General features: G+C 38.5%; 1 protein-coding gene across 4 annotated transcripts in view; it reads left to right on the forward strand.

Moving 5' to 3' along the window:
- The window catches only part of GDAP2 (ganglioside induced differentiation associated protein 2), an 81,041-nt gene that overhangs the window by 28,149 nt on the left and 25,161 nt on the right, over window positions 1–27,731 (forward strand). For 2 of the 4 annotated variants that reach the window (XR_007154563.1, XM_047869462.1), the window contains exons 8-14: window positions 1,089–1,245; window positions 1,687–1,755; window positions 10,878–10,954; window positions 11,681–11,757; window positions 14,910–15,049; window positions 15,726–15,780; window positions 26,775–26,918. Coding sequence is in view for 3 of the 4 variants with exons in the window: in XM_047869462.1 (XP_047725418.1) it covers window positions 1,089–1,245; window positions 1,687–1,755; window positions 10,878–10,954; window positions 11,681–11,757; window positions 14,910–15,049; window positions 15,726–15,780; window positions 26,775–26,918 (719 nt within the window). In the remaining variant the exon portion in view is untranslated. Of the gene's footprint in view, window positions 1–1,088; window positions 1,246–1,686; window positions 1,756–10,877; window positions 10,955–11,680; window positions 11,758–14,909; window positions 15,050–15,725; window positions 15,781–26,774; window positions 26,919–27,731 lie in introns of those variants that run through there. The other 2 variants (XM_047869464.1, XM_047869463.1) reach the window with 2 other exon arrangements.

Raw genomic sequence — 27,731 nt, forward strand, 5'->3', positions numbered from 1 at the left:
CAATTCGAGATCGTAATGCTGGGCAGCACATTAGGCCAACTCGTTAGGCAAAGGGGTCCTTGTGTCAACCATTCACAAAGAGTGCTTGATCACCTCAAAAATGTAGGCCTTAGTGCTCATAAATCTTTTCAATTAGAATGTTCAGTCTGTTAAAATAGATGTAAAGTCAGCTTACTTGATTCATTCGTGGGTGTTCATAAAAGCACACTTTCTGAGCTATTGACCTGTCACAATTTGAAGAGCAGTGAAGTAGATAGAGGTAAGGAAGTCCCATTGAGGTGGCCCACCTGGCTGGGCTTCAAGTAGTGGCATCACCTTGGGAAGCTCCCCATGGTCCAAGGCATTTTTTTTTTCCTTTCTTTAAAGACATTTTTTTTTTTTTTTTAATAAATCTGGGAAGGCAGTGAGGAGCACATTAAGAGATGATCCATTCCCGAAGTACTGACATCTAGCCAAACAAAATGATCATATGGGTAAATTGGAAAGTTAATTTATTAATTTGTGGTGAAAACTAGAACTCTGACGGGCCGGAATGATTACATAGTCATGACCAGTAGAGAAAACCAGGATGCTAAATTAGAATGAAACGTTATCCTAGTGAATGTGGGTCCTGCAGTCCCGCTCCAGTCGTCTGTCATTGGGGCTTATCCAACAAAAGGACTCCAGTTTCTGTGTCCGCTAACCACGTGCTCCCTCCTTAAGCAGTTCTGGATCAATGATCCCAAACATTTGTTCTTTTTTATTTGTTTTGTCAGATGTGGTGTGACAGTCCATCTTTCAACCTGCATTCTGTATAATTACTTCTTTTTGCTTATCATTAGGTTCTACTCTTTCCTTCCTGAAGTGACACCTAGGTCACCTTGGTATTCCTAAAACTTCTGTCACACAGGGACAGGGGGTTTCTTGGGTTATTTCAGTTTGTTAAATGCCTAAATCTGATTTCAGTTTGATTCTCAAGAAAAAAAAAAGTACCCTTAACCCCAGTGTTTTTGATTACCTCACAGTCCTTCCTCTTAGGCATTCACAGTCTGTAGCATTTATAGTTGGGTGTTGTCCTACGCTCTCTATTGATAGTATTTTTGTTACAGACAACCAAGAAGAGGAGGCTGAAGGCTTGGGAGTAGATCTCTCTTTCATCGGCTCTCATGCTTTTGCTCGAATGGAAGGAGATATTGATAAGCAGAGAAGACTGATCCTTCAGGGCCAGTTATCAGAGGCAGCCCTGCAGAAGCAGCATCAGAGAAAGTAAGGCGAACCCCTTTGGACTGATAGACATGGAAGGACTTGAGGAATAAGAAAGGACCTTACAGCTGCCCAGTGATCAACGTATAATGTATTCTAGTCTAGTTTTCATGACAATCCGGTGAGGAAGATGTTGTCCCTATTTGGTAGATGCAGAAAATCAAAGTTAACTTCTCAGTGGTGACAGTTAAAATGTAGCAAAGCCAGTGTTCAGATGCACATCAGATTTCTGAGCCCCCTCTCTTTCTACTATAGTTGTGGTGCCTCTGGGGGAAGTTCTAAAAGTAGCAACTAGGGGAAGGGAAAGGCAGAGTTAACAAAGATTTTACTTAACTTTGTTGTATTTATAACTAAAGCGTAATCTATAGTTTTGTTACATTTAAAAACACGTTATTTCTCCCTGATTTATCCCAGGGACCTTAAAAGCCATTCCATTTCTTTCAGGTGTCTTCTAAAGCAATTCCGAATAAGTCCTTTTTCAAGCATAAAGAAAAGCAGCTTATGTGCTTCTGGGTAAGCTTTTCCAAGGATTAACAGTCTTTGGAAAACTAGCTGCTTTTCAGGCACTTTTACGGGAAAGAAAAATGGTAAATTATAGTTCATATCAGCATTACCTTATAGGGTTGGTTGAGAGGTTAACATCTCATGGGATTGTTGTGAGCACCTGGTACTTAGCAAGCTCTTAAAATCGATCACTGTTGTTCTCTTCAGTACTGAGCAAATCCTGGTCTATGTTACCTTTTAGCTTTGGTACTTGCCATCCCTTTTGACCAAAATACTCTCATCCTTCAATTCCTGCCCATTCTCCAGGTTTCAGCTTAAAAGTGATTGCCTCTGGAAATTTATCTCCCTGGAGATAAGCCAGAATAGGTGGAAGGGAAGTCTGGAATAGATGGCTTCTCCTGTATGCTTTTTCACACCTGTACTTAAGCAAAGCATAGCCTCTATCACGGTATCTTGTAGTGATGTGTGGTTGTTGTCAGTCTCCATCTGTAAGTGGGAGTGGACTGGATGACCTCTGGAGTCCCTTACAGAATTAGAACTTTGTATCTGGTGATTTTCTGGTCTTCGTTTTATTCTGATTTTATTTTTAGAAACAAAGCAAATTTGCCGCTAGGGGGCACCAATGAACAGCTTTTCCACAAGCAGTGGCCAGCAAATGATAGTTTCAGTGGTTTCTATCTAAATTTGCATGTGTAAGAATCAACTGGCAAACATTTTTCTTTAAATACAGTGATGGGGTTCTCCCTCACATGACTGGGACTTTGGCATCTGTATATATTTTGAACTTTTTCACATGGTGATTCATGCACTACTAGATCTGGGTACCTTTTTTTGGTCGGAGGCAGTGTTTAAACTGTTTTGTCTTAGGTCCCCTTTGCACTCTTAAAAATTGTTAAGGACCCCAGAGAACTTTTGTTTACGTGGTTTGTGTCTACCAGTATTTATCGTATGAGAAATCATTAATTTATTTAAAAATAATCCATTGTGTTTTTATGAAAAAAAAAAAACTAAAAAAATAGAAGAAATGGCACTGTTTTACATTTTTGCAAATGTTTTAATGTTTGGCTTAATAGAAGACAGCTGGATTCTCATATCAGCATTCAGACTGTTGCAATAAGTTGTTTTGGGTGAAGTGTATGAAGAAAATCCAGCCCCACTCAGATACATAATTGGGAAGGAGAGGCGTATGTTAATAGCCTTTTCAAATAATTTATGGTATTTTCTGCTATTACAACATAACTCGATAAATGGTAGTTTCTTACAGTTTAGTGGTAATAGGGAATCTCAAAGCATATCCATGAATTTTTCTATTCTGATATATTAAAATGTTTTGTTCTGTCCTCTTAGAATTGGTTTTATAATAGGAATTTATACCATGAATGTATAACATTTTCTGTTGGAAAACATCGATTCACTGAATTATTCGGATCTTCTAAATATTGACAGTTTTCAGTACCCAATATGAAGAAATTATATTTGTTAATATTGCCACTGACCTCATCAGAAAAGTCTTTAAGTATTAGGAGCTCTAAGCTTCTGGTGATAGAGACGAATTTTCCAAAATTATATGTGCATTTTAAATCTCAAGTTTTATCATTGGCAAGAAATACCGTTGGTTGTTTTTCTGGAAACGACAGGGTCACTTTATTCATTTTTGAGAAAACATCTGCCAAATACTCATGTTGAATAACCACAGTTTGTCTGCCAGTCATGATTTGAAGAAAAACAGTGTCCCATGAAAAAAAAGCAACTAGTTCAGCTTCTAAGTCACACAGTGCTTTTCTTCAAGACAACCTCATACTTCGGTATGTAGAAGTGTTCTTCCCATTCTGTGCTACATTAAAATTAAAAAGATGTGTTCCCAAGGGTTGATTTAATGAAAATAATAATTTTTACTTCCTCATCAAAGACATTCTTAAATAAAACTGGCTTTTTTCTTTTTTTTTCTTTTTTCTTTTTTTTTTTGGTTCTCTGGGAATTTTGGCAACGGAAGAGCATAGTGACTGCTAGTACAATCTGGGGCCTCCACCATGGTTCATCATAAGGCACCAGTAGTTTGACTTAACAGTTGTTTTTCCGCCATGGGTGCAAATGTGAACACAGTGAAAGAGGCAAATGATGTTTCAGTATGATGATGAGAACGGTTTTGACTTTGGAAACCCCCTGAAAAGCGTCAAGACTGTGGACCACACTTCAAGAACCACTGGTTTGTGGTTTTCGTGAATGAATACCCGTAGTCAAAAGGAATGTTGGTAATCGTCTGATACAGTTTTCCAAAGTGGAACACATGGTCTGTAAGCATTATCGTCACCCGGGCTGCTTCCTAAAAATGTGTATGCCTCACACCAAACTTCCTGCATCAGAACCTCTGTGGAAAGTTTCTAAAGTTTCATAAGTGATTCTTCTGCATCCTAAATCACTGATGTAGTCTGACCCCTTTCTAGAGGGTAAATGATCCCCAAGACTGGCTCGCCCAGAGTCACAGCTCACTGAGAAAGAGCCTTCCGAGTGGCGAGTACGGCACATCTCCCTTCGCCGCCACCTTCTTCAGCCCACTTACGCAAACCAACTTCAGACACGTTGGCAAAGGACTAGAGATTTTTTGTGTTCATATTCAAAGAACTGCATTGCAGCCACTTTTCTCAAATCAGTCAACCTGTTCTCCGTCTTTCTCTTCTACACACACGTGCACCCCTCATACCTTTTTCATTTCTCCATGAGTAGTATGGATAATCTGGAAATTTTGAAGTTTGTGTTTGGACTGGATACTTGTCTGTGTGTGTCTCTTTCTCTCTTTAATGAGATTTGTTTCACTTAATGATTAGTTCAGTGACTAGTTCAAGTCATCATTAAAAGCTCTTCACTCCTTTCTGGAAAGGAGTCCTCGGCAAAGGGATAGCTTCTCAGAAGGAATGTGAATGCAGCATGGAAAGCACTGTCCTTGTTGGTAGAGGGCCTTGATCTTGAGATTCACATTTGTTGCACAGTTGATAGTTTCCATTCAGTTCAGAAAATGTTGAATATTTACACTGTACAAGATAACATTCTAGATATTGAAGTAGCCCGAGATAATTAAGGTAGTCCCTCTGTTTTAAAATTCATGAGTGAGCCACATGGTCTTCAGGTGTCGGGGTGTGTTCTGAGCAGCGGTCAGGCTGTGACTGTGTAGTCAAAACACAGCCTGTGGCTCCCAAAGCCTGCACTGAGAAACGGGCGAGGTGCCTCTGTCACACTGTGCTCTTGAGTGATAAGCTACGTCTGAATCAAAACGTTGTCAGATTTCCATTTAAGTGCCCAGCGTCTGTGATGATTACAAATGAGGTTGAGTCTCATAGCTATGCTGCAGGATACTTCGGAGTAATAACAGAGGCTCAGAAGGAACCAGAGACCCTTTCAGGGAGCCCAAGAGACCAAAACCAGTTTTGTGATGCTACTCAGACTATTTGCCCTTGTCCTCCTCCTCCTCCCACCGTTCAGTGGAGTTTCCCAGAGGCTACTTACTGTGTGACATTGCAGTAGATTAAATGCAGAAGCAGATGTGAGAATCCAGCAGAAGCTAAAGAGATTTGCCAAAACGAGGAGTATTAACCCTTCTCCCAAAACACAGTTTTTGTCGTGTAAAGTCGCTTAATGTTCACGTAAAGGTTTTCGTCGTTTTTAGATTTACAAATAATCACTTTTAACATTTCTGTTTTTATTTCTAACGTGGTAAATGTTGGTAGAGATAACTGACATGAACATCAAAGGGTCCTGAGACCAAAAGGTTTGAGATTTGATGACTCCTTGTCTACGAGTTCATAACATAACTGAGTGCTTACTCTGCTGTGTGCTGAATGTTTTAAGATTTCAGGCTGTGGTTTTTCTCAGTTTATTTATTTCTCTTATTTTGTCTAAATAAGGCTTTATTTACACATAACAGGTCTGGTTTCTGTTCATTATGTGGGTTGATCGGGTTGATCGAGTGATTTTTTTTTTTAATCTCTGAGGAAGTAGGTCTTTAGTTAGCAATATCTTTTTGAAAGCTTTCAATTCTTCCATCAGTAACAACACTAAGGTCCCATGGATTGTCTTTATAGAGTCAGATCATTGTTTGCCCAGCACTACCTCGCCACATCATTACCTCTGTGTGGTAATTCTTTTTAACATCTGAAAAAATTAGGCATGTTGCCTAATTCTTTACTAATATTTCTAGGTCTTCTATCCAGTTGTGACAGTGATTTGGGTATATCGTAAGATAGAAGTTGGTTTACTTACAAAAATTAGGAAGCAACCTAGATACTCTTTTTCAAAAATACAGCTTTAAAACTCTTAAAATTATATTACAGTAACTTTTTCTTTTTCCGTTAGTGTTCCTCGCTTGGCTTAAGATCCAATTGCCAACAACTCTTAAGTCATTTTCCGGAATAAAAACTTCATCTCCTTCGCTGTTAAGTATTTTCTGAGCCCTTACTAATGTGCTAGGTGTCATGCTGAAAACATAATAGTGACATGCGAGACAGATACAGTGTCAGCTTCATGGAGCTTCGGGTCTTGCAGAGGAGAGAAATGTTAAACTAAGTATTGTATAAATAATTTATTTAAACTACAGGGTCCAATGAGTATGTGACAGGGGTCCTAACCAAGTCCAGCGTGGGGCAGTTCCATCAGGTCAGGAAAGCTTATGTTGATTCCAAAGCCAACATTCTTCCTGGGCTATTGGTTACACACAAATATGTTAGCCATTAGTCTTTTAAGAATAATTTAGCGTATCTTTTCTTCATCATTCAACCTGTGGTTATGCACGTGGATGGTAATTGATTAACTGGAAGAAATTGCCTTCTGTTAGCTTTGTGAGGACGGCATCCAGCCTTAGTTGATTGCAGCCTGTTGAGAATCTGTCCACTCAGTATTTCTGCCTTCAGAGCACTGTAGTGGCTCCCTTCGCTGCCGTGTTGCCATATTTTGTGTGACTGTTTACCTGTGATTATTGCAATTTACCCAGCAGGTAATAGAAATCCGTTTACCTGGAATAAGCTCTAAGAAAACAAGAAAATGTTTTAAGTTGATACTTTCCTTTTAGCATTTGTTTTGATTGTTGGATTGGGGTAAAAAATTGTATGTCTTTATTGAAAAAAAGTGCAGAAACTATAGCAAAAAATGAGGTGCAGTTTATAAGAGATACAATGGAAGTTTTAAAATGTTTTTGAAATTTTTTTAATGCTTATTTTTGAGAGACAGAGACAGCATGAGCAGGGGAGGGCCAGAGAAGAGAGAGAGGGAGACTTAGAATATGAAGCAGGCTTCAGGCTCCAAGCTGTCAGCACAGAGCCCGACATGGGGCTCCAACTCACCAGCCGCAAGATCATGACCTGAGCTGAAGTCGGACGCTCACCGACTGAGCCACCCAGGCACTCCTAAAATATGTTTTTAATAGTTGAGGGAAACAAACATGTTAGCTGAGGAGATAAAGCTAACATCTTTTGCTTTTATTCCCTTCTTCCAAATTCTTGTTTAAAGGAAAAGAAAGTTGACTAGATAACCAAATTAAACTTCTATGATCCGTAGTGGGAAGGGAGGAGACTTGATTAGAATAAAGAAGAAACCAGCTGAAGATTGCAGTCCTGAGTTGTTGCATTGGAATTCATCTCAGGCTTAGAAACTAAACCTTTTTGAATCATAAAGCCTTTAAAGAATCACATGTAAGCTATAAACCTTCTCCCCATGAATATGCTCGTATAGATTTTGCCAGCCAAAATCTATTCTAGGATCTCAAGCTGTTAATCACAGATCAAGGTTAACAACATTTTAGAGTTTATACCATATCAGGATTCACACCATGGACTAAAGTCAATTTTAGATGGATTGAGGACTTAAATTTTTTTTTTAATTAAAACTCATGGAAGAAGTTGTAGGATAGTGTCTTTTATACCTTGGAGAAAGGACAGGTTTCTTAGACAAGATATAAAAGGAATTGACTGTAAAAGAAAAAATAGTTTTGACTGTATTAAAATTAAGAGTTCTGGCAGATGGAGCAGTGAATCTTAAAGTGAAAAACAAGTTACAGAATGGGAGTGTTCATCACGGTAAACATAACTGGAAAATGACTAGGATCAAGACTATACAAAAAATTCCTACAGGTGAGTGAGAAAAGAACAAATGGCCCTCTAGAAAAACAGTATGAACAGGCATCTCACAGAAGGCATGTCCAATAAATATGAACAGGTTCTCAGCATCATTAGTGACCAGAGAAATGAGATACGCTTTCAAACCTGACTGGCAAAAGTTAACACATCTGCCAATACCACGTGCTGAGGACATGGGTTCCCAGGAAGTCGTATCCATTGCTTGTAGAAGCACAAGTAGGTACAACCCTTTGGAAAAGGGGTCTGGCCTTCCCTCCCAAAACTGAATATACCTGTAACCTAGCACTTCAACCCTTATGTAGCTACCCAAGAGAAAGCATGCACACATATACCAGGAAACATGTAAAATAAGTTGATCGTAGCACTGTGCACAGGAGCACAAACCTGGGAACAGTCCGGGTGCCCACCAGTAGGAGAGTAGATGAAAAAAAAGCGTCGTTTTCATGTAGTACAACTACAGTTTACATGGTAATCAAGGTGAATGAAGAACAATGCCACCCAATGATACAGATGAATCTTAGCAGTCCAGTAGGTCAAACAAGACCCAAGAGGTTACATACAGAGTGGTAAGCTTTTTCCAAAAAACTTCTTAGGAATACATACAAATGAACAAAAAAAGATATAAAAAGGAAAGCAAGAAAATGATGAACCTGTGATTCCAGACACTGGTTATGGGGGGGGGGGGGGGCGGGAGGAGAGGAGGCAGGGGCCAGAATTGGAGGGGAGTGACCATGTGATTAGATATAGATTATTGTGAGAGTGCCTGCTTTTGTTTTGGCCAGGAGGTTTCAGAGCACTTATTACTTCATTAAACATAAGTAATTAGATAAGCAGTTTTTTAAAGAGAACCATGTGTGTACCCGTGATGAGAGTGATTTGAACCAAGGCTAATTAATTTTGTTTTGTGCACCTGAATTCCAATTCGAAAAAGATTTTTTTCAGAGTTCATTGAACACATCGTTACTCAGTATCAGGAGCTACCCTGGGGATTGGCTGGAAATATAGAGACAAATAAGCCATATTCTCTGTCATGTGGTCTGAGTAGAAGCAAACACTGGCAGTAAGTGGGTGAAGCCTTGTACTAATCTTTGTGGTTCAAAGAAGAGAACAGTTAATTCTGCATGTCTGGATCTTGCCTCCACTCCACTCCCACTATCCGCACCCCCGCCAGTCCTCCTCTGAGCACACTTGATTGATAGAATTTTAGACGTCTGTTGGACTGCTTGTTTCGTTCCATCCTGTTACAAAGTTTATTCTTTGTAATATGTGTCTATCTCATATATTCAGCTTTAAAATCTTTGAAACCAAGTGCCTTTTATTATCATTCTCCAGTGCCCCCCCAAATATCTTGAATAATACTTATGTTTATTATTTCATTCAACAAAGCTTAGAGTCCCTACTATGATGCAGACATTTGCATGTATGCCCTGCACCTTTGAAAAGTGAGCTAATGAATACATGAATGGAGTATAGAAATTAACAGACGTTTACTGAATTCCTGTTACATGTTTTATGCCAGGTCAGACCTGTGGAACTCATGAGACACTTAAGATCTGTTCTGTTCAGTCTTGCGGTGAGATGACTTAACCGTAAGACACTTAGAAAACAGTACCTTTGCGGATTTCATGTGAATAACCAAGGAAATGACTCTAAAATTTTGGAACAGTACATAGGGATAAGGGAGAACGACCATAAACATAGTTCTTTTCTTGAGTTGCAAGTTATGTCTTAAGCCAGAGTTGAAAGCTATTTTGTCTTTCACTTTTCAATTTGTGTAGGTGGGTAAGTTTCCAGATTTAAACTGTAGAATCTTGTGATACCAAGTATGTTTTTCACAGGCAGTTCAATTTCTGTGATACTAGCAGACATATCACTTGTTGATTACAATCCATATGTAATAGGTTTCCTATTAAATACCCTTAGTTGTGTGAGTGTACATTATAGCTGAAAGGTGTCCTCTGTAAACACCACTTTATGGATGAGGAAACAGGTCCATAGAGGTGAAGCAGCTTTATTTACTAAGGTTGCACAGAAAGCGATAGGATTAGAACCCAAGTCTCCCTCTCCTGGTTTAGTTTTCCTCATGTTGTGGGATGTTGCCCTATGTAACCTAGATTCTTCAGAGTTGCTTCTCATGATTTCAGTGCTGTGAAAGCTGTTTTTGCAAATAAGTGGCACTTTGAATTACAACAAAACAGTATGAAATAGTAGAAAACGTACTGACCTTTCCAGAACTCTGGAGATATGAGTAAACTTCAAATTCAACTCTAGCAATAATTGACTGGTGACTAAGACTAGCTCGACCTTGCAAGTCATTTCCCCGCTTTGAGATCTTTAACGTCTCTTCCAGCTTTCATGTCCTTTTAGCTAAAGCCAAGCTAAGCCAAGATCCCTGGGATCTGTTCTGTGGGTTCTCAAGTGCAACTGGTTTGATTAACCAATCATTAAAATAAACCTGGACTTCCCACATAAAATTACCTAGTTCCTTTGTGGTCCCATGTAACATGTAAAACACTTTTTACTTACTTTTTCTTCTGAAAAGTAAACTCGAGGGCACTGACAGTGTTTATTCACTGTAGCATTCTCAATACCTAGCGTTTTGTAAGCACTCGGTAAATTGTTGGGTGAGTGTACATCTGTTTTGGATAACTGCTATTGCTTTAGGCCTTCTCTGCCATGTTGTTTAGTAAGGGAAAATAATAGTATTTGAAAACAGTGTTCATTTGAGTACTTGCTGTCTTTGTCATTTATATGAATAGTCTTCACTTGATCATAAAGGATTATTTTAAATCATGTAGTATGAACACATTTTCTCAGTGACTCTGTTTATTATATAATAAACATTGGTTTAACATTTTCTCAACATTGGTTGAGATTCTGCATAATATGCCCTCCTTAACTTCTTGCACATTATAATAAAACCTCATTCTTTAGGGAAGGAAACAGATTCCATTTGTAAATTTAATTTACAGGGGATTATTATAATAATTATATCCTTTATTTCTCTAGTTATAATCGCTGGTTGTGTCAAGCAAGATCTGAGGATCTATCTGATATTGCTTCTCTAAAAGCCTTATACCAAACAGGTGAGCGTAAGTAGCTTTTCTTTTCCTTTTTAAGGACCCCACCTAGCACGCTACTAGAAACTTCATTTTTCTCTGATTTTGTCCATTTTGCCTATGAAAAAAAATTTTTTATACTAATGAGGATAGTTTAGCTCATCGTCAAGATCTTAAAAATAACATCTCAACCTATAAAATTTTCATCTTGTAGTTCTACGTTGGTCCACTTCTTCTTAATGTCTCTTTTCTTACCTTTTAACATCTTTTCTGCTCTTAAAAATACCATTCACTTGCTATACAAAATTCAAACCTTGTCTAAATGTATAACGGAGATGGGGAAAGTTCTCAAATTTCCACTCTTTCTCCATTAAATTCCTTTCTCAGACAGTAATTGTTAATTTTCAGAATTGAGTTCCCATTAGTTTTTCCTGGATCACTGATGTTATTAAAACTTGAACAAAACCTATTTATAAAAAGGCCTTGGCCCTGCAGCCTTACCCTTGGCTATCCCTGATTTAAAACCTGCAGGAAGCCTTTATCTTAAAAATAAGTGCAGTCATCAGAACCTCATAAAGCTAAAATATATATATGTATTGTTTTCCACAAAGTGAAAGAAATCTGAGGATGAAATTGGGAAAACGTTAAGTTCCTGGTTTTCAGTCTTTTATATTTGTGTAGAATGTTTTTACAGTGTCCGAGTCCAGCCTTGGAATAAAGTCTCTAGGCGCTGATCACATTTCCCGTTCGCAGGTGTTGATAACTGTGGGCGCACAGTGATGGTGGTAGTTGGAAGAAACATTCCTGTCACATTAATAGATATGGACAAGGTAAGCCACAGCAAGGCTCTATTTTACACATGATGTTGATTTTTACAATTAGTAGGATGTGAATTTGGAATCAGGACTGAGAATATGAGAGGGGGTGGAAATGTGTGTATCTGGGCAGAGGAGCAGCCCTGGGTCTGTAGGCTGGCATGCACCATTCATTTCAGTACGTTAGGGGTTCGGTTTTGCTCTGTAGGAGAGCAAATTCTCGAAAATACGAGAATGCCATCATGTGATCTCCAAAAACACAGCCGCTCCGTTTCGGATGTGATGTAGCCGGATAGTTTTGGGTTGGAATCACTCTAGGTTATAATTGTACTAACAATCAGATACTGCTTGTCTCGAAAAAAAGAAAAATTAACTCTTGAGTATCTATCTGAAGAGAAGAAGTCAGAGATGTAGTTACCCCAAGATGTCATAATTCCATAACCCCTTCATTTGGATGCAAAGGACAGATTCGTAAGAGAAAAAAATGGTATTATTACTGGCAAATAAAAATAAAATGATTATGCTTTTAAAAATGATTACTGGGGTGCCTGGGTGGCTCAGTTGGTTGAGCATCCGACTCCGGCTCAGGTCATGATCTCACAGTTCGTGAGTTCGAGCCCCGTGTCGGGCTCTGTGCTGACAGCTCAGAGCCTGGAGCCTGCTTCAGGTTCTGTGTCCCCCTCTCTCTCTGCCCCACTCCTGCCTGTGCCCTGTCTCTCTCTGTCTTTCAGAAATGAATAAACATTTTTAAAAAATTTATAAAGAAATAATTAGTAATCCAGGGTGCCTGGGTGGCTCAGTCGGTTGAGCATCCCCCTTTGACTCTGGTTATGATCTCATGGTTTGTGAGTTTGAGCCCCGGATGGGGCTCTGTGATGTTAGCGTGGAACCCACTTCAGAGCCTCTGTTGCCCACCCCCGCCCCTTCCCTGCATGCTTCCTCTCTCTCTCTCTCTCAAAAATAAATAAACTTAAAAAAATAAAATAAATAAAAAATAAAAATGATTAGTAATCCAAAAAAAAAAAAAAAAAAAGCGAATCAGAATGAGATATCTTTTTTCACTTTCAAAACTGGCCTGAACTTTTAAGTAATAATCATTGTCATCAAAGATGAATTAAAATGATAAAGGTGGTCACGTCCATCGACCCAGGAATTCTGTTCCTCAGAATTTGTACTAAGGAAATAATCTGAGTATGGAAGTAGCTGTAGAGCCTGAAGCTGCCCAAATTGGAATACTTGGGCAAGAGACCATTGAATCCAAAAGATAAATACATAGGTCATCCAAGAACATCAGTGTATTAGAAAGTGACTGCAAAAGAGGAAAATCACTTTAACAAATCGTTCTTAACCATAGTAACAAATTTTGTACCTAAAAATATAAAAATTGCACACAATTTTGAGATAAAACACATTTGTACAAAAGCAGATCATTGCTTTCTGGCTAAGCCCTTAGGCTCCTGGTCACTGGTGTTTAGGTAAAAAAAAAAAAAAAAAATTATGGAAGCATTGGACCTGGCATGCTCCCATGGGCTGGTTTGTACCACAAAACTATGACTTAAAGTTCTAACAATTAATTATGGCATATCCACAGATGGAGTATTTTGTGACCCTTAAAGGTTATGGTTACAAAGGCAAATAAATACAGTAGTATAGAGAAATATTTATAATGTAATATCAATAGAAAAGTGGTGCATTAATTGCCTATACCCTGACTTTAACTTGTTTTGTTTTAAGCATAAAGGTAAAAACTCAAAATGTAAATATTTCAAAATGGATGTCATGGTTTTGGGGAGAATTTGTTTTCTACATTTTTCTGTCATGTAGCTATACTTCCTTATAATGAAAAACATTTAAGTTAAAGATGGGGAATTTAAAGCTGAAAATGGGTATCTTAATTGCCCTGCAGGGGGTGGAGAGTGGATAGAAAGAGGGCCAAAAGCAGTCTGGTAAAGCAGAAATAATAATAAAAATACACACACACAAACGCACAGGAAGAGCTCGACTAATGCAAATTATATCATTACTAAGTTTCTACTTGTAGCCATTTGTTTTGTGTCATTAACAACCAACATAACATTCATTCTGATCATTAATAATGTGATTGATAACCAATAAAAACATAAATCTCTGCATTTGATTTTGGCGTGCACTTGCTTGGTGTTCTGGATATCCATGATGTATCGTTTCATGTAACATAATGAGATACATTGTGAGGTCCAAACCAGCAAAGTGGAAGGATCCTGTGTGTTGTTAGTGCCCTCCTCCTTCATCCGCTCTGGTAGCAGTTGGATGCTAATCCATTTTAGTCTACTCATGATAATGCCAAAGACTATCCTGAGGAGAATTGGGAAATCGCCTGTTTGATAATCTTTCAGTGGTTAATTCTTAGCTTCCTCTATGTCATTGTTTATAGCTACACCACTGGGTTACCCTGGCCCTGCCCATATTGGAGCTCTGCTCCGTGTTTAATGTTTCTCTTAAATTTCATCCTTCTTATAATGAAGTGTTTCTCTAATGTGATCTGGGTCACATTAAATTTGAATCTTTCAGAGCTCTAGAAATGCTGCCCGGCTCATTGCCATCTACTGACTAAACCTGTTGTCCTTTTCCTCATTTCAGCTCAACATTAAAGATGCCAAGAAAATTAGTCCTCCAAGTGAGCCATGGGAGGGAGGCATCACTCAGAATGTCCTTCTGTAGTAATTCTTGGTTACGTGAGAGCCATAAGTCTGCATCCCACTAGAGACTGCAAAGATTTTCATTGAGTTTCAGGCAGAAACTTCAAGAATGATCAGAAGTCTAGAAATTGTACTTCTACAATTCATTATTATCCTAGAGAGGGAAAACCTGGCAATTGACTGAAGAACTCTTTTGAGTATATGAAGAGTTATTTGAGCACATAGAGACTGATTGTTCTCCTCCAGCCCTTAGAACAAGGCAGAAAGGGATCCTACTGTAGCATTTCTGAGAACTGGTAAACACTGGCTAGGTTCACTTTCCTGAAGCTCTTTTTCAAAGAGAATTGATACTCATTAGTCTGAGATGTCCATCTGTAGTGCCTGAGGCATCAATTAGGTTCATCTTCTGAGTTTTGTCTCTCTCTTGGCTTCTGCGAAATTGACTACTTATGCAAGATGATCTTACGTTTACTTCTTTTTTCCTTCTAGGCTCTCTTGTATTTCATCCATGTAATGGATCACATTGCTGTGAAGGAATATGTATTAGTATATTTTCACACACTGACCAGTGAATACAATCACCTGGACTCTGACTTCCTGAAGAAACTCTACGATGTTGTTGATGTCAAGTTAGTTATTTTTGCAAATTATGAAGAGGGGAGATAGCTTCTTTCTTTCCTAATATTAATGAGTAGTAAACATTGCTGTGTATTCTGTGAAAAGATACTTCATGTAACAAAGATTTTTATCACACATAGATCAGATATTTTAATATCAGGAGGCCCTCCTTAACTCCACTGTATTTTGCATTTAAGTAAATTCATATGTAAAATTTTTGCTGCTTTTAAACATCTTGCGAAAGGGGGTCGTTACCAATCTTTGTATATAAGATAACAAAAATACTACCTTCTGTTAATAAGGTGTGTTACTCTTCTCAAAATACGTTTATAAATATTATTTCATTTGACCAGTGACCCATGAGTTTTATAATTCATGATATGATCTCAGATATTCTAGTACAGTATAAAAAAAGGCACATGATAACTTTTTGTTAGATATGAATTTACTTTGTTTTACCTGTAGTTGGCTCTGTCACAGCCAAGAGAAACAATATCTTCTATAAAATGGATACTTTAAATAATGAAATGTCCCCTGAATTATTTTTTGACATTTCACTTAAAATTCAATATGTAAACTAGACCCATTTAAAATTTTTTTCCCCTTTGTGAATATATTTCTGTGTTCTAGCAAAGAGTTAATTGTCTATAACATGACATACTGACCCATGTTTTTATTTCGCATTAGATACAAGAGGAATTTGAAGGCTGTTTATTTTGTTCATCCAACATTTCGTTCAAAGGTACAGTGTGTTTCTCTTTAGCTAAATCTCACATTTAAGTGCACTGCATGCCAGCATTTTAAGATCTGTTTCAACATCTTAATTCTCACTATCACCACTGTGATGGCCAATTTCTTTGTCTACTGTTCCTTTTCAGTGATTTTCAGTCGTGATCCTAATGCTTTGGTCCCACGTTAAGTCTAGTATCTTTGTAGGCAACGCATACAGGCTGTCCGCCTCTCAGTTCTTGCTTGCCTCTTCATGCTCCGTGTTCATTGGACTTCGCTCACGCTCTTGATACGGAATGCGCTTTCCTTCCTCTGCTCCTGCTAACTTCTGTTTGCCCCTCTGCTCAGTAGTTACTTTCCATAGAAAGCCTTCCCCGACCCGTTCTGCCAACGAGTAGGTACTCCTGCATTATACTCCCCCTTAAGATTTTAATTTTTAATTCCAATTAATTGTTTAATTTTCTACTTTATGCTAGCCTGCAGGATTTGTGAGAGCTATATTACAGCTGTCTTGTTCACAGTCACATCCCTAATATCTCTAATATCTAGTCCTGCATTTTGACTTCATCAACACATGCACTCCTTTGGTTCTTTTACTTTTTCTAAAAATATCGTCTTTTTTTTTTTTTTTTTTTTTTTTGTCTTTATTTTCTTCCCTGTCCAGCCTGAAACCCTTGCCCTGTCACTTCAGTCACTGCTGTTAATGCCTACAGTATCGTTCATCACACTTGATCATCAAAACCTGGTCGTGAGACATTTCACCACTCTGCTTTCTTCACTCTCGTATCTGGGTTGCTGAACACAGATGGAGAAATCTTAGAGCCATGTGACTGGGGGCTTCTAAGCAGACACGGAGCTTTCACTGCTAAGGCCCCCTTGGTATTTCACTAGACAGTATGTCCCAGGAAGGACACATTCTCCTCAAGCAGCCCCTCATTCCAACAGTTGGCCCTGCCTTATTCTTGACCAAGAACATCAAAAGCATCAGTAAAAAGCTTTCTGTCCTCTCCCTCCCACCCCAAGCTTACCTGACATCTGTTCCTATCATTAGCTCCTTTTCTGTCACAAAAAAATGTGTTTCTTCTTAATGAAGGGCAGACCTTCTACCTGGTGGTCTGGATCCCCTAGTAATAAGAGCTGATGTTTTCTAAGCGCTTCCTGTGTGCCAGCTCTTCCCAGGCATTATCTTGTTAAAGTCTTGTATCTATGAAGTAGATAGTAGTTTATGCCCACTTTACAGGCAAGGAAATTGATGCTTTGAGAGAGTAAGTAACTTTTCTGAGGTAAGCACCTAGTAAGTAGTGGAGTTTGGATTTGGAGCTAGACATTTTAATTGGAGAGCCTCCACTCATCAACTACACAACACATTTCCGTCTCCTCAGGAATTCTCTTCAGCAGTTTTTGTCATTGTCTTTCTCCTCCCATTTTTCTGGATCTAACTCATCAACTTTTAAACTGCTAAAGCCTCCACTTCTATTTCCTTCCCTTTACAACCAAAATTTTTTAGTGTGACCTACGTTCTGCACTCACTGTCTCCATTTTTTATCCACCTTAATTTACTCCAGTCTCATTCAGATGCCACTCTGGCAACTAAAGCGACTCACAGCAAAATCACTGGTCATCTGCGTCCTACCTGTTTTCCCTGCAGCCTTAATGCCAGCCGGTCCCTTCTTCCTTGAAACACTTTGTCTTGGCTCCCTTGAAATGTAACCTTGCTGAGTTTTCTCGCACTTCGAGCTGCTCCTTCTCGGTCTCCTATGCTGTCCCCTCTCTCTGCTCCTGCTTATCCTTGGAATGTCAGTGTTCCCAAACCCTCATCCTTTTCTTTCATTCTGTACCTTGTTTCATTCCTGTGTCTTCAGCAACCCTCAAATATATATATGCGGTTCCCAAATACATACATGTCAGGGGAGGCAGAAAAGCCCAATGTTTAAAGCATAATCCAAGACTCAGGTTCTAGTCCCAGCTCTGCCAACTACCAGTTTATCATCTCAGGCAAATAATGGAACCTCTGTGCTTTAATTTCATCTTGTATAAAATGGAGATAATAATAACAGTGCTCACCTTGTAGCGTTATTGGAAGGATAACATTAGTTAATACCTGCAAAATGCTTAAAATTTTACCTGACCTATAATAAACGCTCAGGAAACGTTAACCACTATCATCATCGTCGCCATCGTCCTCCTCCTCGTCGTCATTCCTGTGCTTAGACGTGAATGTTGAACTGTTGATTAAGTATCTTCATTTAGATGTCTTACAGGGCCCTGAAGTTCAACATTTGAGAAACAGAGTAACTCCTGTGTTCCCCTACTCACTCCCAAACTGCTATTTATATTTCCTGTCCTAGTCAGTGGGACCACTGCCCTTCAGGTGCCCAAGCCAGGAGCCAGGAAAACATCCTATTACATCAGTTCTGTGTGCTCACTACTGTCCAAATCCATGCCTGTGCCATTAGTCCCACTGCCTCTACGTGAGCTCATCCCACCACCGTCTTGTATCTGAAAGGACACAGCTACCTCCTAGTCCATATCCATACTGTCCTGCCTCCAGTAGAGCACACCACTGTTCCTTCAGGCCTGCTTAATGATATTTTCTTAGAATGTTAATGGAAGCCTAAAATATTTACAGTGGAGTCCTTTGCAAAAGTTGGCCAAACTCAGGCCCAGGCAAGGAAAAAAAAAAAATTCTGACTGTATCATTGGGGTTTGGAGAAAAGAGGACTTAGTTCAGCATAAAACCCAGGATTTATTTATTTAGTAAATGAAAGGACTGTGTCATTCATGACTTCTAGCCATCATCAGATAAAGGGGATCATGGACTAGGATATAAATCTGAGAGTCTCCATCAAGCAAATAGTGCTTTAACTCTTTAAATATGCTAATGAATAAAATCACAAAGAAGACAGCTAAAGTTGACAGAGCCCTGGGATCAAGGAGGGCGACCAAGGAGCAGTAATGTGAAGATCTTCCAGAGAGCCAAGATTGACTAATGTTGTGGGAGCCAGTGGACAGGAAAAGCGTCAAAGACGGTAGAAGTAGTCATTATTTTAAAGCACTGTGGAGAAATTAAGTAAGATAAGTAGTGAAAAGTCCTCATTACCCTTCATACTAAGAGATGAGTGAAGACTTCATTGAGAGAATGTTTTTCACTTTTCGCTTTCTGATTGTTTACAGAATTGTTGAATTTCTCATCTTAAAATTTGCATGTAAGGAGCATCTGGGTGGCTCAGTCGGTAAAGCATCCGACTTTGGCTCGGGTCATGATCTCATGGTTCGGTTCATGAGTTCAAGCCCTGCGTGAGGCTGTGTGCTGACACTCAGAACCTGGAGCCTACTTCAGATTCTGTGTCTCCTTCTCTCTCTCTCTCTCTCTCTCTCTCTCTCCTCCCCCACTTATGCTCTGTCTCTCAAAAAAGAAACATTTAAAAATTTGCATGAAATATTTTAAGTAATCCTTTTAAAAATTGCAAATTTTTTTTTGGTTTCCTCAGTGTTGGAATAGCATAGTAAGTGCTAATTAAGTGCTTATGAGAATGCTGTTTGGCCAGGCTTAAAGGAAGGAAGGAAGGAAGGAGGGAGGGAGGGAGGGAGGGAGGAAGGAAGGAAAGAGAAAAGTACAGTGTTGGAACAATCAGTTAAATGAAAGGCTTTTCCTGCTCTTTGTTCAGTAAAGTTCTGATTACATAGTCTTATCAGATAACATCTGTTATATCAACATTCCTACTATTTTGTTATGCTTAGCGGGTGGCTAATTTTTTTCTTTCTGTAGCACTTAAAGATATCACTTGACTATTTCTCCACATCTCATAATCCATTTATATTTTGTTCACCCAGTAGCTACTGAATATTTTTCTTTAATGGAGACAGGAGGATTAGGTTGGTTTTTAGCATGTCTGCTCTCTCCACTTTTATTCATTATTGTACCAGAGGTTCTAACCAGTGTAATATGGCAAGAAAAAGAAGCAAAATGCCTCTAGATGTAGAGAGGAGTAAATAATACTGTCTTTATTCACAGATGACATGAGCATCTATGTAGAAGACCCTGTGGTATCCTCAGAAAAACTAGTAGAATTAATAAGTTTTATCAGGGCTTCAGGGTTTGAGATCAGTATTCACAAGTCAGTTGTATATATTAGCAACGGGCAGTGCAATTGAAATTTAAAAGATAATGTTATTTATATTAGCTTCAAAATCTATTAAGTGCTTATGGGTAAATAGGGCAAAAGATGTGAAAGACTCGTACACTGTACAAGTTGTGTACATTGCAAAACATTTGTGAGAGAAAGGAGGCATAAATAAAGGAAGACATGCTGTATTTGGGGGTTAGAAGACACTATTATTGTCAAAATCTCAGTGCTTGCTAAATGTACAGATTCAATGCCAATCAAAAGTTCAGCAAGCTTTTTTGTAGAAATTGACAAGCAAAAATGCAAAGAACCTAAAAGAACCAAAGCGATTTTATTTATTTATTATTTATTTATTTTTAAATGTTTATTTATTTTTGAGAGAGACAGAGCATGAGTGGTAGAGGGGCAGAGAGAGAGACAGAGGAACACATAGAATCAGAAGCAGGCTCCAGGCTCTGAGCTGTCAGCACAGAGCCCGACGTGGGGCTCAAACCCATAAACCGTGAGAACATGACCTGAACTGAAGTCGGACGCTAAACCGACTGAGCCATCGAGGCACCCCCTCCCCACTTTTTTTTTTTTTAATGGAGCCAAAACAATTTTAAAAGAAGACCAAAGTTGAGGACCAACACTCCCTGCTTTCAAAGCTTATTCTAAAACTGCAGTACTCAAGACAGCACAAGGTATTGGCATAAAGGTAGACATCTAGATCAGTGGAGCAGAATAGAGAACCCTGAAATAGATTCACGTGTATAGAGATAACTGGTTTTTGAGAAATGTGTGAAGTCAGGTCAGTGGAAAAAGAACATTCTCTCCAACAAATGATGCTGGAACAATTAGATATCTATATGCAAAACAACAACAACAACTTTGACCCATGTCTTGCATCACATACAAAAATTAACTGGAAATGGGTCAAAGACCTAAATTGTAAAATGTTAAACTGTTAAACTTCTAAAAAGAAAATATAAGAGAAAAAGCTTTGTGACATTGAGTAAAGCAAAGATTTCTTAGATACAACACCAAAACACAACCCATAAACAAAATTGGACTTCATCAAATTTAAAAACTTCTGCCTTTTTAAAGATGGTTAAGAGAGTGAAAAGATGAGGCTACAGCCTGAGAGAAATCTTTGTAAATAAGCATTTATCTGAAAAAGGATTTCTCTTTAGAATAAAGGAATCCCAGAAATCACTAATAAGGAAAAACTCAGTTTAGAAACGGGCAAGAAATTTGTGCTAGCATTTCCCCAAAGAAAATATATAGATGGCAAATAAGCACACAAAAAGATGTTTAATATAATTGGTCATTGGGAAGGTGCAAATTAAGAATGAGGTATCATTGCACTCCTGTTAGAATGCTAAAACTTAAAAGACTGCCCATACCAAATGTTGGTGAGAATGTGGAAGAACTGGTATTCTGATGCAGTGCTGATCTGAATGTAAAATGTTACAGAAGCTTTGGAATGCAATCTGGCAGTTTATTTAAAGAGTTGAACGTACACCTACCATGTGATCTGGCCATTCCACTCCTAGTATTTACCTGAGACAAATGAAAATCTATCTATACAAAGACTTATACACAAACGCTCATGGAGGTTGTATTGTAGCCCCAAACTGGAAACGACCCCCCTATGCCCGTCACTGGGAGAACTGATAACCAAACTCGTATATCCATACAATAGAATACTACTCAGTAATGAAAAAGGATGAAGTGTTGATGCACATCACAACACGAATGGATTTCTAAGTAATTATGCTGGTAAAAGAAGCCAGACAAGCATGCACACCGTATGATCTCATTCGTATAAAATTCTAGGGCACACAAACGAACGTGTAATTACGGAAAGTAGAGCAGCGATTACCTGCAGACAGGGAGGAGGGTGGGGGGGGGTGGGAGGAGGGTGGGAGGGGAGAGTGGCAAAGGGCCCTGAGAACCTCCAGGACTGATGGCTATGTCCTTTTTCTTGATTATGGTGATGGTTTTATGGGTGTGTGTGTGTGTGTGTGTGTGTGTGTATATCAATGCTTAAAAAATTGTATACTTCAAATATGTGCAGTTTATTATATGTCAGTTATATTTTAAAAGGTACATTTTTTTAAACTGCAATGAAATACTGCTACACTGCCACCAGAATAGCTAAAATTTGGAAGACCGGCAGTACCAAATACTGACAGTGATGTGAAGTGACAGGAATTCTCCTACATCATAAGAGGGAGTTGGAAATCATGCAACTACTTTGAAAAGAGTTAACGAAAATTTCTTATAAACTAAATATATACCTAGCCTGTGACCCATCAGTGCCACTAAGTATTTACCCAAATGAAATGAAAATTATGTGCCGAAAAAGACTTCTATAAGAACGTGCATAGCAGCTTTAGTCATAGCAGCCAAAGACTGGAAACAGCCAGGCACCCATCAATAGGATTATGAATAATTAAGCTCTAGTATATTCTCGTAATGCAGTGTTTCTTGGCAGTGAAAGAGAACACACTACTGATAGACAGAACCACATGCTAGAATCTTAAAAACATTAAGCTGGGTAGGAGAACCCTTACATAAAAATTGTACTGTATGAATCCATTTATATGAAATTCTAGAGCAGACCAGACTAATCCATGGTAGAAAAAAAATCAAAACATTGTTTGCCTCCATGGAGAGGGCCATAAGGGAAGAGGAGTATGAGGGAACATTCTGGGGTGATGAAAATGTTTTCTAACTTAATAGGAGTTTTTGCCTCTCCAGTGTGTGCATTTGGCGAAACAGTAAAAGTACACACAAAATCTGTGCACTTCATCAAATGTAAATTTTATAGCAAAGAAACTGAGTGAACGTTGAATTCTAGTTAGAGAGATGAATGCTGTATTTGGGGACAGCTTCTTGATGTCTGCAGTTTACTTGCAAATGCAAAAACGTAAGATCCACAGATGGATAGACGGATGGATAAATATGTGATAGAGAAAACATAAGGAAAGTGTTAATGATTGAGTGGTGGCTATGCTGGTATTCACTGTAAAATCCTTCCAACTTTAGTGACTATTTGAACATTTTCATAATTTTCTTTTGTTACAAATTCAGACTTACCAGAATAGTGTTCCTTTATACCAGACTTATAAAAATGTGTAGCCACTGTTTGCTAAGATATGGCTTTAGTCCCTCCTCCTCCACACAGAAAATCTATAAATAGCTATCCATCCTGTGACTTTGATGGAAACACATTACCAGAAATTTCAGAGTTAGAGCCACTAGCCTTGGCTGTCACACGTTGGAACTGTTTCAGATAGGAGTCAGTGGCAGGCTGGGCAGAGGCTGAAGACCAGATGAATAAAGTGAAAACTGTTATATTACCTCTTCATAACATTTTGGGATGGGGAAAATTAGGATTGAGAGAATAAAACCCATGTGTAATGAAATCCACCATTATTTTATACTAAGTCAAGAACTCTAAATGGGGTGTTTGTAATTATAAAATAATGAGATGAAATCAAGGGCTAATAAAACAATCGAATCACATTGTTCTGATTTTGATACTCTTCAGATCTTTTCCAGGCCACTCCACCCAAAGTGGTAATAAATTGACTGCTCATATAAATCACTACTCTTTTTCTCCTTAGAAGTTTACTAATACAAGGCAAAGTAACAGAATTTAAACCCACCATTGATTCTGGCTCCAACTGATTAGTGCATACGTGTGTAAACAGTCTTCTGGTTTATATTGTTTTGTGATTCTGTGTTCTTGGCTTTGCGTTTGTGAATAATTGGGTGAAAGAATTTATGGCATTCACAAAATATCAAAGCAGTCCTTTTTCAAGTTTTACATTTTTTTCAGTTTGTTAAAATAGTAGATAATAAGTAATACAGATTTACCTATGTAAATGTATATGACTTATAAATAATTGAAAATTAAAAGTTAAGCTATATAAAAGTTAAAATTTTAAAACGTGAAGACAGTGTTCTTGAGTTTTCTGCTCAGGTTGCTGAGCAGAAGTGAACTGAGTTTCTACTTCTATCTACTTTGAGTAATTTTCTCTTGCAATACATGGAGGATGTGAAGAAGGTAACGGCAGAAAGTGCGACAGAGAAATGTGTTTCTTTCACAGATCGCTGCCTGAACTTCCCCAATCCAACCGTCTTTTTGAGTTTACTGCCGCCGCCCCCATGTTGGTCTGGTGTGGCATATGCAGGAGTGCTTTCGTAGAACTGTACAATTAAGAGGGACCTTAAAGATCATTTAAGTCTAATTTGCTGATTTTATAGATGAAGAAACTGAGGCACCGATTGAAGGGCAATATATTTTTATTGTAGAATGAAGAAACATTAAACCAGCCCTAAACAGTATTAAAGTAATAAGCTCAGAAACTCTTATTACTCCATTTGTTAATTCTTCTAAAACATATTGAATTCCTTACTTTTTTGGTTGGGCATTAATTGGATGCTATGAATATGGTATTGAATAAGACGTTCCCCACATTAGGGAGTTTATAGTCTATTTAGAGAATCAGATAATATAATACTATTGCTAGCTTTGCAGTAACATGAGTAAACAAAGTGTTGTTGGAACATTTAGAAGGAGGCTCCTTTTCCGCTTTGGGTGGAGGGTGGTAAAAGAAAGCCTCCTCATTGGGGTGAATTTTGATCTGAGCTCTGAAGAACACTTAGCCAGGCAAAGAATTGAGGGAAAGGGTGTCAGGACTATAAAAGCAGCATGTAAAAGGGTTTTGAGGCAGGAGAACAATGGCACAAAAGTCTTCTGCATAGGCCCTTATAGCTCTGTATGTTTCTCCCTTTTTCCAAGTGGCTGGGGCTCCTTGCATACATAGGTAGTCACGTGTCTCTGTGGGCCATTCATTACAGTCAGTACATTTTGCCTTAGCTAGTTGTTAGTCTCATGCTTATAATCTGGCTCCTCTACTAGGCTCTAAGCTCCCTTTAGAGGAGCGGCTCTATCATTGTTTTCCTGTTTGACATACAACTCAATGCTTAGGACACAGATGACCAGCAGATGTTTATGCCTTGCATAAATGTTTACTGTCGTAACACAGCCTTCTGGTTCTTCTCTGTCCAGACTCTACAATCTTCTAATTTTCTTAAGCTCCTTCTGGAATCTGTAACATGTCTGTGACCTCTCCATAGCTCTTAACTGGTTTATTAGCTACCTCTGTGGCCAGTCTGAGAGCTTCTTCTAATCTGCAAGTTTCACTAACCTAGTTTGCAGAAGTTTACATTCGTGAGGTATGTAACAGCATGTACTTTAAAGGAACTGATGTCAAAAACTGATTGGGGGTATGTAATTGAGTGACTATTCAATTTGATTTAAATTAACTCGCCTAGTTCTAGCAAGGCCAAATGCCTCCCCTCCCCTCCAACACCCCCCTTTAAATAAACTTGGTAATACTGGGGCAGGGGGAGAGGGTAGCGGAGAGGCTGATGTTAATACTTGAGGCCTTATGCCAGTCATTGGTAGTGTAGCCAAAATAAAATAGTGACTCAAGCTGTAAAAATCATTGTAAAGTAAGTCCTATCTTTATTTATTCTTTCTTTATCAAATATTTTGAGAATGCTGGTTCTGTCTGTGTCTCACAAAACATTAGGCTGTTATTCTATGATTGTCTGCCAAGTACTAGGGAAATTATAGAAACGGACGTAAGAAACTGAAATCCTAGGAAGCAGGAATAAGTGCTCTAAATGCAGTGTAAATTTCTGGTATTAAGAACTCAATAGAAGGGGTAATCTGGAGCTGGAAGGGAGAAATAATGATTGAAAATGAGTCTCTACCAAGTTCTGCAAATCTGGACAGGATCCTGATAAGTCAGTGCAGCGTTGTCTCTCTTCTTTCATGCCTTTTCTTGTAAGAAAGCGTGAAGGAGAAGGAGGTATGTCATATTAGGGGCCTAGAATACGTGAAAGGTTTGGACAGCCAGTGGAAAATGTGGTAAGACATTAACAAAATGACTGGCATCGGTGGCAGATATCCAAAGTGTCCTGTATTTGTAACGTGCCCAGTTGTACATTTGTAGCGCACTGTCCCAGGGCACACGTTCGCATGCACATTTCCTTCTGTAAATAAAATGGGGATAGCGACAATATTGCACCTACTGCGCAGAGCCGTTGTGTAAGCCATTGATAAACATGACTGATCAGATCAGCAATTGAGAGCGATGAACAATAATTTGTGAGTTCCAGCTGTTGCCTAGTTTATGTCACTATTGTTTGCTGTTAATTTTTTCTTTTTTGCAACAAATTTTGCAGACTGGCTCTTAAAGAGGGTTTGCATGTTGTAAACTGAAATGAGTAAAGGTGGCTTCACGTTCACAGAAGATTCACTCTGACTAAGAAAGACTGCATGCCAAATGTCAAATGAAAAATAAATGTATCACATTTCGGCACAAATTTTCTTCACAGTCTCATTTGGAAAAACGATGAGTTTCTGAGATTTGGAAATGTTAACCATTTTCAGAGTACCACTGAATCCATTATTCTACCAAATAATGCGGGGTCTTTTTGCCCACAACCCACAGTAAGAAGCGTATATTATGTGACAACACACTACACATGGAAGCATACAGACCCCTCACAGAAGCGGAAGCTTCATGAAACACTTGGCTCGCCCCTTATCACCTTCCCTAGTAATTGTTGCTCTAGCGTGTTTCCTTTTCATTGTGGTTGTTTTTCATCCTGTCCATAATCCACTAAACTAATTGCATAATTCACTGATGGGCTACCACCTGCACTTTGACAAATACGGCTCATTATAAGCTTTTTCTGACATCAGTTTCAACTTTGAAATAATAGTTTCTCTCTAGTATAAATTTTCAGAATCACGTTGTGCATTTCTAACACTGGCCCCTGGCTTAAATTGTGTTTCTCTTCTATTGATTAGGTATCAACATGGTTTTTTACCACCTTTTCTGTCTCAGGACTGAAGGACAAAATCCACCATGTGGACAGCCTCCACCAGCTATTTTCTGCCATATCACCAGAACAGATTGATTTTCCACCTTTTGTCCTTGAATATGATGCCAGGGTAAGAAGTTCCAGAAGTTCTCCCTCACCCGGTGTAGTATCTTAACTGCTCTATGGGGCCCTGCTTAGGCACACAGCATCCTTTTATTATAAGATGGTATTAATGCAATTCGTGTGTTTTAGTAAACTTGGCAGTATCATTCAACATTCTCTCCCTGCAGTAACTAGGAAAACGCTTTGTCCTAAGAGAGCTTTTTCCTCAGTTAACTTTTCAATGGGAGATTTTTCTGCTGGTTTGAAGCCAACCCTTGCTTATATGGTCAGTTTTCTGCCACCTCTGCCGAATTTCCTTAAAATTGAATCGCTTTTTATCTACATAAGTAAGGTTAGAAGAATCTCTTGGTGTCTGACATTTTCAGCATTAATTCAAACAAGGTAGCCTAGCCTTTACCCTGCTGCAAGTTTCATTTTGCTGAAAGTTTATCTAATGTTTTTAAGAACAGGCAACACTAGTATTATTATTACTTCTAGATGAATTTGTGAATATATCAAACACTAGTAAAGGGCTACTCTTGAGTGTCATTAAAGCTCTATCCATCGCATTGTGTTTATTCTCACTACCGCTTTAGTAGTTAAAAACAAAACAAAAGTAAGTAACATGCTTGGCCAAAAGATCATCAGTCTCCTTATTTAACTGTTGCTGATTACGTAACATTATGCATGAATCAGGGAATATATTTGAAGGTTATATTAAGCTTCAAATGGATTGTTCTTCCCCAATTATTGTACAGCATGTATACACCAAAATAAATATTCTACAAGACATTTTCTCTCCACCATTTCTTTAACTTCAGCTATAATTCCTGTGTTCCTT

This window comes from Prionailurus viverrinus, chromosome C1 (genome assembly GCF_022837055.1).
Source record: "Prionailurus viverrinus isolate Anna chromosome C1, UM_Priviv_1.0, whole genome shotgun sequence".
In the NCBI taxonomy this organism is placed as follows: domain Eukaryota; kingdom Metazoa; phylum Chordata; class Mammalia; order Carnivora; family Felidae; genus Prionailurus; species Prionailurus viverrinus.